Source organism: Dendronephthya gigantea, unplaced genomic scaffold (assembly GCF_004324835.1).
Source record: "Dendronephthya gigantea isolate DGI-Jeju-01 unplaced genomic scaffold, DenGig_1.0 000020F, whole genome shotgun sequence".
NCBI classification, from domain to species: domain Eukaryota; kingdom Metazoa; phylum Cnidaria; class Anthozoa; order Malacalcyonacea; family Nephtheidae; genus Dendronephthya; species Dendronephthya gigantea.
In genome coordinates this window covers 1,133,524-1,145,304 of record NW_021163030.1, presented here as the reverse complement: position 1 = coordinate 1,145,304, position 11,781 = coordinate 1,133,524, and the positions used below count along the sequence as shown (strand labels likewise).

Here is an 11,781-nt window from a genome sequence, read left to right as displayed (position 1 = left end):
TCAGTAAAGGAATGTCAGTGGGGTAGGGCAAATAATTAGCAAGATGGGCCTAATTGAGCTGCATGGAATCAATTTTACGATTAAAAAAAAGCACTTGCCTGGGAGTTTTTGGATTGGATTTTCTATTAAATCAGGCTGCATGAAGTCAAAGAAGATTATAGTTTTGACTTTTTGATAAGTGGAATTTCGGAACTCAATAATACGTCGAGTGGAGGTCCTTGAAAGAATATACTGGTTTTTTTAGCTATTAAACACGCAATTCCATCGGCAGCGTTTAATAGTTTTCAGAGCATAAATGCATTTAATAAATTATCGTGTGGCTTCAATTAAAAAAAGCAAGATTCTTATCGTGTCGAACTCCAAATTAAATAAATGAATGAGAAAAGATTCTCACATCCTCTTGCATCTGATACATTCAACGTTGGATTAATTCTTCAGGTTAGTTCACTGTCACTGACCTCGTATATCTCTATATCATTTATCATGCATCGTGACATGGTCATTGGTGACCGTCAGGTGAATATATAGTCATCTTTAAATCACTACACGCAGTTATGTAAACATATCAGCAGGTCTTTGATACCATTATCTACATTATATCCATGCAATATGATGAACATTAACTATTGTATTATTATTCGATGTATATTACTCGACGTATATAAAAAAATGCAATCCATGTCATTGCACTCGTAATATTTGGTATCATTGCAACATGTCATTGCAACTGGAACAGCTCAATACGATCGGATGAAAGAAAATGTTGCCCAAATTTCTATCTTTAAAAGTTCGACGAACTGATCTATCAGGGTCTTTTTTTAAGGAATCGGCCTTGTCATTCAGAGTCATCAACCCCCTGTTTTAAAATACAAGCAATGTTATATAAAACATAGAAGCATGTATCCACCCAATATCCACCCAAGACCCTGTCATCCTCGGCCCTCTAGAGTGTTTCAGGTTTTTTTACGACAACTTTTAGATTTTCAATTTTCTAACCTTCAATTTTCGTGTGAAATTATCCTTCCCTTCATTCAATATAACCTATAATACAATATAATATATAACACCTTAAAACACGCCGCTTTTTCACCACGGTAACCATACTATTTACTAGACTGGAAAAGCGCTATACCCACCACCCAGGTCTCCGGCGAACAACACATTGCGGACATTTGAAATTCCCACACCCATCCATTCCGGGAGAGTTTTTGACTGATGAATTTTATTTTACAAAATCATGTGTAATAACTCTTATTTGGGCATATCCTAGAATAAGCACGCTTTTTTTGTTGCTCAGTATTCTGCGGTTGATCAAGATTCGAGAACCAAGTGTGATATTGTTGTTCGATGTACTGATAACATGAGAAATACTCTCAGTGGAAACATTATGCTGCGGCTATAGATGTCGCAGCGTGTGCCTTGTGTCAATGTTGTGAGAAACGGTTTGGAACAACTTTTTATCGTCTATGAAAGCATAATCAAAGCTTGGAAATATAGGGTCAGTTATCTTTTTTGAATTTCCGTATAGTGTTGCTGTTGCATGAAACAGAAAGTGTTTATTTTTAAGTCTGTAAAAGCAGGCTAGTGAGTGTGTCTGATGAAAGCTGGATGTCCAGTCAGTCTAGATACAAAGGCTATTTTGAAACCAAAGCCCTGCTTGGTACGGTAAGGGGAAAATTGGTACGGATGAAAATTTCCCAATCGACAATAACATGGGGCAAAAGGTTTGCAAGGAATGTCTCTATAATTAATTGTAGCAAAATTAATTAATTGTGGCAAACAATGTGAATTTAGTTCAATTATGGTGGCAGCCAACGATTGCAGTTAACGTTCTTCCAATCGGATTTTGGCGACGGCTCTAAATGTCTTAGTTAAGGTTACATCGTGAACCCACGCGCCACGCACGAAAATATATAAACAACCGTGTATTTCGCGAGCAGTGCTATGCAGTGACTGGTGCAGGTCGTTGATACGAAGAAAGAAGTGTATTTATTCACAGTTTTTCTCTTTTATTAAACAAGCCGAGTAAAATATTTACATTTCTTGCATATCATTCTTGAGATTTCTGATAATACAGAGGTACAAAGAACACAGGAAATGGTAAGCAAACACTTTTTAATAACCTTGAAGTGCCGACAGGCAAGAGAAAAATATTACAAGTTCGTAAAACTGCAGTTCACGTTGTAATTTATAACATTGCTGTTTAGTGGGAAATAAAAAGTCCATATTACAAGTGTTTAATCGTTTTATATGCAATCGACGTTCAATATTGGACTGACTTATTTATTTCTAACACAACATGAAATATCCGGACAGGATATTACACACGGTCGATATACAATATATGCTCCCCAGCTTATCTCTGTCAACAATAAAATATGTTTTAGGATCTTTATTAACTGTGGATAATTTCACTGTTTTTATATTGCTGTTGTGCAAACAATGTGAGGAAGAAGCGTTTTGAATATCACATGAGCTAGAGATAAAGTGTACTTGCTAATACATTTGTTCTAATCATAAATTATGTACGTCGAACATGCAAGATCTAGCTATAGATAGTTTTTACAAAGATGGCAGCTAAAATACTGGTTTATAGTTAAGAATACCAAGAAATTGTCATCCTAGATCTTTCATACAAGCCATGGAAAGATGAAAAGAACAATCTTCAAAACATACATGATAGAAATTCCTTAATTTTAACTTATATAATGCTATCCTATGAGAGAATAAGCTTAGTTAGGAAAACAATACACTTGGGTCATGACCTTGCTTTTGTATTAAAGCTTATTTTGTATATAGCGTATTAAACCCTTTTCAAAATTAAGAAATATGATTTATGTACAGGGGCACACCCCCATCTTTTCTTGTTGGTCTGAAACCTTTTTGGGATGAAGAAAGTCAGTCTAAAAGCATGATTGGTAAAAAAAAGGTTGGTCTAGCTAAAGATCTGAAAGGCATTATTTATGTCAAGCTTTTGACTTCAATAATGTGCTATTCCTAAATACAACAGTATAGCGCTAAATTTCTAACAGTTAAGACATCCTGTTTAGTATTTCTACATCAGTGGTTGATCAATTCTTGCTATTACAGCTGCCATCTCAGATATTATATAGGGCTGGAATATTTGTGCTTAGGTGCTTTAACTTTAGTGAAACTCTGAAATGAAATGGTGATTTCTGAATATCTCTGAATATCTTATCAAATCTCAAACATTTTCTTGCTCAACAGCAACAAAGCCCAATTAAAGGTAGTTTTGTGGTCCTAAACGTACTCCCTAGGTATCTTCCCTATTTTCACTAATTATCAGCCTGTCCCCGGATGTAGTGGTAACCAATCTGTTTCACTTTTTATAGCTAATTAATTGGAAAAGCTCCAAATTTATTCAATTTTACATAGTTGCAGTTTGGAAGTAGAAAGCAGTTTTGCAGCACCAATGTTCATCATAAAAAACATCTAGTTATGTAAAGATGCAACATATTGTTACATTGTAACCAAACATGTTAACAAAAGCAGGTCTTGTATGATAACCTAAGTTTATTTTTGGGCTTTAAGTAAATTGCATGCCTGTCTTTAAGCATGTAGTGTGATAATCTATAGCTCTGGAGAAGTAATAGTAAATTGGGATCACAATATTTTACACAAATTTTTCTTATTAAGAGGAAAATTTTCTGTTATCAAATGTTTTACTTATTCAAAACATGCAGGTTTTAATATTAATTGTGTGGTAACCAGAGATACAAGTTTCTAGAGAAGTTATTTCAATTAATATCAAGCAAAGATTCAACCATAATCTTCTATGTTACATCATTTTTCGTGACATTTTACATAAGGTGCAAGTACAACATAATTAATTTGCATGAGAATTTGTAACGATGTTCACTTATTATGGTAACAGTTATTTCAGTTTCATTACCAAAGCATATATTCATGCACGTTAAATTTACAGTTTCTGAAACGGACTTTTATCTTTTTAGAGCGTTGCGTACCTAACTCAGATGGCTACAGGAAAGCATAATTACAAAGATGCAATAGAAGAACCTGTAATATGTATATTAAATAAGCAGAGAAAACCAGGAGTATTAAAGTTTATTGGTGAAACAAAATTTAGTTCAGGTGTTTGGTGTGGAATAGCGTTACGTGATCCTTGTGGTAAGAATGATGGATCTGTGGCTGGAGTTAGGTATTTTCAATGTGAAGAACTTCATGGAATATTTGTAAATCCTAAAAATGTTTTTCCTGTTAAGAATGAATATGAACAGGATTTACATGAAATTACATCGAAATCAGCTATGACAGAAGAGCTGTCACCTCCAGCCTGGGAGGAATACGGCGCGAGTGATTGTTTTGAAGATCAGTATCGACCAAGATCAAAATCAGATCTTGTAATTAACGAAAAGAAAGCTGATCCTGGTATATTTAGTAGCAGTCCATTTAAATGTAACATTCGAAATACAAAATCATCATCACTTTCAAAACTGAACAATGTAACATATATATGTCCTTCACCAGTTTTAAAGGATAATGATCGAAGGAGTGTGTGTGATGAAACACTCAATGATGAGAGAAAGAACGAGGACATCGCATTTAAAATGCCTAACGTTTCGCACCTTCGTAGTGATTTGTCTCCTAAATTCGAAGTCAAGCAATCTATCAAGTTGGATAGCATAAACAGTGCTCGATTTCCAGCACCAGCAAATTTAGACAAAGATAAAGACACTAACCTCAATAAGACATTTCTGGTACGTGCGAAGAGTCCTGGGGCAGGGAATGAGTGTGAACAACTTTGTGAAACGTCAGGAAACGACTTGAATGAAAAAACAGTTAAAAGTGACGACTTGCAGACAAAACCGACTCCTTCATGCACTGATCTGCAAAATCTGAATGCTTCCTCCGCAAGTATGAATGAAAGTGACGGTGAAAATACAAGACCTAGAACGGGATCTAAATCATCTTGGTCTTCTGTGGAAAGTCTTTCGTCTGTAGGTTCTGTCAAATCAAACCGGGAAAGAAGTCGTTTGAATGGGACAAAAACTCCAAGAAAATTACCATGTCCTACTGAATGTTCTAAGTCAAAGTTGGTAAAAATATCTGGCAATAAGAAAGAAAAACCGAAAATAATTGAAAGAGAAACAGAAACCACTACGCATGAAAAACAAACTTCAAAATCTACCAATAAACCTGGCGTAAATAATGTGATCGACAAAAAGGGTAGGACAAAATCAACCAGTGTCGTCGCACCACGGTCTGTACTGGCTAGTGCCACTGCGACCAAGTCCACCATGAGATCGAAGTCAAAGAGTGTGTCAACAGATGTTAAAGACGTTCAACTATTGGGTAAAAGCAAATTGAATCCGTCTAAATTTGCAACACCACTCTCATCAAAAATATCCGCAGCACCCGCCAAACGGCTCACCAGCACACCGATTACCAAGAGAACTGTTGGTCTCGAGAAAAAATCCCGACTCAATGGTACCAGTGGAAGAAGCAGATTAAGTCCATTATCTGGTAGTAACTGTGTTGATAAACAAAGTGACGTTGGAAGTACAGTGTCCTCGTTGCCGTCTCGGAAGAATTATCAGAAAGAAAGTGAAACAAAACAAAATGTGAGTAAATCAAGAAACCTGTCAACCTCATCGGCATCAAATAAATCACTTTCTGCTAAAGCAAGGACTTTGTCGGTATCAGCAGTGTCAAAATTAGCTGGACATGAATCTATATCCACAAAAAATCTTTCTACACCTTCCACTATTAAAGAAGAAATAAAACCTCGCACGAGCAAATTAAGAAACGTTTCAACATCAAAGGCTGAACACCAAACGGTAAGTACTTTGATATAATAACTTTGATATAATTGCTCTTCACGTTTTCCTCTGACCCTAAGAGGAGGACATACGGCGCGTGTGCGTCGACCATAGATTGTACCCGTTAATTAGGATATTTTGTTTCAATCGCTGTATTCATTATATAATTAACATGATATTCATTACAGCGTTTAACACAGTAAAATATTCCGTTTTATATTTAGAAGAATCCATTTGATTGTAGATTAGATTGTAGATTTTCTGCAAGCTGATGGAATAAATATATTTTTGAGATTGTTTATTTTGTACCATTGGATAACATTTGATTCATGATGGAATATTTCTTATTTCATGTTGCCTGCAATGTTTGTGCTCTCACCTACTGCGACGATAATCATAATATTGATCGGTGGTTATTTTATTTCATTAATTGTTTTATTACTGTCCAATCAGAACGTCAAAAAAGTTTATTTGATCATTTTTGTGACGTTTACTGAAAAAAAAATTGGCGTATTTGCCGTAACCATCATTTCAGACATAGCACGGCACGTCTTTGCTGGCTTTAGAAGAGAATTCAGTGTATGCAATTATGGTTTAAAAGCGACTAATGAGACGCAAGATCGTTTGAGATTCATTTTTCTAATAAGATGGAGGGAACTTTGCGTAGGTTGAAATATTGAATTTATGTGTAGGATAAACTATGTATGGATGTGATAAAGTCGGCTACTAAGGCTATATAGCTGCATGTGTATTTCTGTAGTCATCTGAAATAGGAGGTTGTGTCGAGGGTTGTGTGGCGTACAACATGCAGATGTTATTGTTTATCCCGGCGAGTCTTACGCATTGTGTGATTGATAATCTTTCTTAAATATATGACAAAATTTCGACGTTTCAACCGGATTTCTTCAGTTTCGTGAAATATGTATTTGTCTAAAACGTCGAAGGTCTCCTAATTTTTTTAATGTGGACTGTTTTATACTTTGATCACACGAGGCATAATCAGGATCTGTAGCCATTCACACAGCATGGACATGTATAATCCTCTATACGTTCTAGGATGTCATAAGGTTACAAAGTGCTGCCTTTCTCGTAGGCATATGTAGCTATAGTCGGGTTAGGCGGGCAAGAGCAACTCAAAGTGTTACAACAGAGCGAAAATGTGAATCATGATCAAAGCTTTTCGTCAGTAAGAACGAGTATTCACAATCCACACCGTGTGTGGACATTTCATTTGTGTTTACGAGCCTAGGCGTAGCTTTCAACTACTAGATTTTATACTTTGATGTGGCCTTGCCGAGGAGGTGTAGGTAACCAGGGCTTTGGTTACCTGGTGGCAAAAGCCCGATTATGTCGCCGGAGCGTTTACATGCATATACAAAAATCCAGTTTATAAAACTAGATAAATATTGACTTTTTAGCCTCTACATTGCAGTTGACCTGCGGGTTTTAATGGCAGCATTTTTATACAATTCTTAGGTTTGAGAAGACCACTATCAGTTAGTAGTGTGAGCGAGAATATTTCAACAAACAGTAAATCAATTCTTCAGCCACGGAAAATAAAACCAGGCGAACAGTTGTCCGTGAAAGAGAGACAAAACTCAGATGAATCTGTTAAGAAGAGACCTGTTAAAGAAAAAATCGAAAATACAAGCACTGGGCTGAAAAGTTGTCTCAGTTCAGCTGCTACACCTGACATATTAAAACAAACTCCAGAAGTTACCAGGCATTCTATAGCAATTCAAGTTGACACTTTGCAACACGATGAAGAAGAGAAACTACAGAAGACGAGAGAAGAAAAAAGAAAAGAGGATTTGTTGTTATCATCTTTGGTTAAAAGAAATCGAGAGTTTGAATCTTGTCTTGTTGCTCTACAAGTTTATGCCCAGAAAGTAAGTTTCGCTGCATGTGTTGATGCATATTATAACTAGGTTTCACAATATAGTAAAAAGACACAATATTTGGCGTTTAATGTTTTGAATGCACTTAATTATATTAACTGCATGCGTTGTTGGTATAAATTAAGAAGTTTTGAATGCACAATATCCTAACAAGGTCATTGACATGATTAGGGCGTTTTAATGTTTTGATTACACATGCATGACAACTATACGTTCACATCACGTAGTTTTGATATTTAGATGAAGTAGGGCGTTTCAATCATGTTTTTTCAACGTCAATGTATATTGTACACTTTAAACATCAAAACGCTTTATTTTATATTAGCAAAGCAGTTTGTGTATTTATTAAAATGCCTTACTTCAGTTTTGACTACAAAAACAATTTAACTGAGACGGTCACATAAGAATAAGTAAGACATTTTAATGAATACACATAACTGCTTTGCTAATATAAAGTAAATGGTCAGATAAAGTGAGAATGTTCACAGCACATCATATTTTTTCAAATAGAATTAATGCTTCAGTATTACATCAATGAATGTATCAGAAAACTCGTGATACCATAAAACAACAAACAAAATCCCTGACTTTAATTACCCCATTGACTGTGCAATGTGCCATTTATATCCATCGTTTTTGTGTAGGTTGATGTAGAACGAGAAAGCATATCAGTATTAAGAAAGAATCTAAAGTTTACGAAAGAAAGATATCACTCGACTGAAAATATGTTGGGTAAGTTAATGATAAAATGCATGATGAAATCCTATGATGTGTGCATGCATTGATAATTCTCTTGTTTGCCTTGTAATTTTCAGTGAAAGAAAGCAACCAACGAGCTCGTCTTGAGGAGGAAATGTTGTCAGCAAAAAGTGACAGCGTTGTTGAAGTTGCTTTATTAAGAGCAGCATATGAACGTAAGCAAGAGATAATCCAGGCTAAACTGAAAGAAAGTCATAAGAAAGATCTAGAAAAAGGTGGGAATATCAAATAAATAATGTTACCAGCAATTTCTATAGCTAGTTATACGAATGTGTGCAATAGGAAAGTTTTTCAAGTGAAGTCAAAATATGCAACAACAACTGCCATTTATGCACACGATATAATATTTAATTTTATAAAAAGACGTAAAAGCTTATAAAAGAGAAGTATTGTAGAATATTTATGTTATAAATAAATAATGATTTACTATATAACTATCATTACTTTCTTAACTATTACGTATTTAGTACGAAAACAACATATGAAGTCAATGGAGGATGTCAAACATAGTTGTGACCTAAAGGTAAAATAAATCATTTCATGAGATGCATTTATCTCTCATATCTTGATATCTAAAGCTTTTTTCAGCATTTTCCCCTTAATTCTCGCTTGGAATACGCCAGAGTTTTGAGTTTTGCAGAGATTTTACCTGTAAAGATAACCTTAATTAAGTGAATTCGTCATATCACTGCATGGGCTGTAAATTGTACCATCCGGTCATGAATGTGGGCGAGAAATTTTTGTATAAAGTTTACGAGTTAATCTGTATATTGGTATTGTTAAAATTTTGTTGGTGATACCAATATTCGAGGTTTTCTTCTTAGTTGAAAAGGATTGAAGAAACGTATGTGGAAGATATCGCTCAGATCAATGAAACACACAAAGATGTAATCGCTGAATTGGAATCCCAACATTCAAAACACGTCGATGGTAGGTTTTATATAACCAGGTGAAATTGGTCATCCACTCATCCAGTGACCTCACAAGGGAGATTGGACGTGGGGGGGGGGATGGGTTGGGTAACAGGTAATATAGGAGTAAACGTTTTGTAATCTTCTTCATGCAGATCTTGTGGAAGAACGTCATGCAGAGATTGAAATAATCAAGGCTGATTACGACGAACAATTTGAACGAATCCAGGTATAGATGAATGTTGTATGAGGTAGATCCAACCTCCTCTTGAACCAGAGTGTGTTGTTTTAAGAATTGAAAATGAACCGGAGCGTTTTTGATGCGTGAATGCAATGCATGAGAAGTGCGATGTTTGATTATTAAATTTTTTTTCAGGAAAGTTTATCACAATCAGAAAAGGCTTGTAATGAACTGGAGGAGAAATTGAGAGTTACCGAGGACGAAGCAAAGAGAGATATTGAACTACGAATTCAGGTTAAGAAAGAATTATGGTGGCCTATATTCATTATATACTTCGCCTGCTGGCATACTTCCTTTTTAAGTCGTTAAAACTCCTGTTAATGGAAATTGTAAAACTTTGAAATCTGAAGTGTTTGAACCAGGCTATATAAGTCTTTCTTGAAAAATATTTGCGGTGGAATAAATCCGACATCATGCATTTGGAAAAAATACATCCTTGGTCAGCCTCAATAAGTTTAGTTTTGTTACAGGACGCAATTGCCAAATACAAGAGTCTTCCGGATGAACTTGAGAGTATGAAGTTTGTTTTGGAGATGAAAAATTCCGAAGTAAAAAATTTACGAAGATGTAATGCTGAGCTTCAGCATAAGGTGACTGGTGTATATATTGACTAATATTATAACAACACAGGATCTGTGCATGGAGTATAAAAAATTCACTCCTATACATACATAATCCAAATACATAAATACATAATCCAGGTTTATTCATATATCGATGCATGCACCGAATTAATATATTTGCACGATTTCGGCTGCATTTACACAAGATCACCGGGGGCCAGGTGTAGAAAACGTAACTACGTTTTGAGTAGTATAAAATCGTAGTTGCATGCATGGCTTCAAAATCCCCGATTCTGATTAGCCATGTTCTGTCACTATAGTTTACTTTAATTGTAGTTCAACGTTATGACTACTTTGTAGCTACAACCGCCCCCAGAGAATTAAAAAAACTTCACGAGCTTAAATTTTCTTTTAGAAAACCAGTGTGGTTATTGTAAACCCCTCCTATATTATTGCATCCATAGTTGCTTTTTCGTCATTTTCATGCATACTCATGACTATATATAGTACTGCGTTGTATGCATTAAACTGTTACCTGCCTTGCCATTTGGGATTTCGATGAATGGAAAGTTTGAAAAGTAATTGACTTTTGCAGATTGACGAACTGCAACAAATCAAGGAACGTGCAGCTTTACTGGAACGTGAAAAGGAATCCTTGAATTTCGTTGTTGAGAATAAAGCTTATTTTGAGAGGTAAAATATATATATATATATATATATATATATATAATTATATATATATTATATATATATATTCATGTTTGTCTTTTCCAATTTAACGTAGTGTAATTAAGCCGCCCATTATTGGAACAGTCAACTATTTATACAAGCTTGCGTTTTCGTACATGAATTAATTTATTTTATAAAATATTTTCGAAAGACTGTATTTTAAAAATAAAAGAAATCTGTTTTTAGACAACTTTCTTTGGAGCGAGATAAACTGCGTTTGAGCCTGGATCGAGAGGTTGCGACGTCAAAAAGACTTTCTTTAGAAAAAGAGGAGTTAGCGTGGCGTTTAAATTCTTATCAGAATTCACCGACATCACCAACCACGGGTACAGATCGTTTCAACTGGAGATTGTCTGGCTTCAATAGTCCTGATAGTGCTGTTTACTCGCAGAGGATCGAGGAATCTGATTTTGAATATCAAATTAACGACACGAAGGTTCGATATATTTAGATCTCTGTTGTCCCATGCATGCAGTTTAAGATGAATATATAATTACCAATCACCTTCGAAACTCATTAAATTTTTTTTGCAATAATTTATAGGAAATTGAAAATTGATCAATATATGTCAGCATCTTGATCAAGCCTGGCTCTTTTGAGGATTTTGGTGTTTTACAAAGTGTAATGCTTTGGTTGAAGATGATATTTTGTCAATTAACGTATTAAAAAATAAAATAAAATACATAAATTTTATATCTTGAAACTTGAAAGAAGCAGTTATAGTTCTTATGAAGCGTATAATGTTTAGTAGGCTGTAAGAACTCCATATTCTATTTGAAAAAATTAAAGACTATTCATTCATTTCACATTCAAAGTAAAATAAGTGTGCATGTCTTCATATACTGGAGTTATGATAATAGTGCGCTAGTAAAATTGTAT

General features: G+C 34.9%; 1 protein-coding gene across 1 annotated transcript; it reads left to right on the top strand.

Annotated features, from left to right (window-relative positions):
- The first annotated feature begins 1,916 nt into the window (after nucleotides 1-1,916).
- Nucleotides 1,917-11,756, top strand: LOC114521528 (restin homolog). The gene is made up of 14 exons (XM_028541997.1): nucleotides 1,917-2,100; nucleotides 3,975-5,819; nucleotides 6,895-7,015; nucleotides 7,278-7,690; nucleotides 8,344-8,431; nucleotides 8,515-8,673; nucleotides 8,926-8,981; nucleotides 9,283-9,388; nucleotides 9,525-9,598; nucleotides 9,746-9,844; nucleotides 10,081-10,200; nucleotides 10,769-10,866; nucleotides 11,089-11,338; nucleotides 11,446-11,756. The coding sequence occupies exons 1-14, from the start codon at nucleotides 2,098-2,100 to the stop codon at nucleotides 11,458-11,460; spliced, it is 3,447 nt and encodes a 1,148-aa protein (XP_028397798.1). The 5' UTR covers nucleotides 1,917-2,097; the 3' UTR covers nucleotides 11,461-11,756.
- Nucleotides 11,757-11,781: the final 25 nt, after the last annotated feature.

Excerpts from the sequence above, each read along its gene's own strand:
- LOC114521528 (XM_028541997.1), top strand. Across the intron at positions 7,691-8,343 it reads TACAAGTTTATGCCCAGAAA|GTTGATGTAGAACGAGAAAG; the intron begins GTAAGTTTCGCT and ends GTTTTTGTGTAG. Across the intron at positions 10,867-11,088 it reads AATAAAGCTTATTTTGAGAG|ACAACTTTCTTTGGAGCGAG; the intron begins GTAAAATATATA and ends ATCTGTTTTTAG.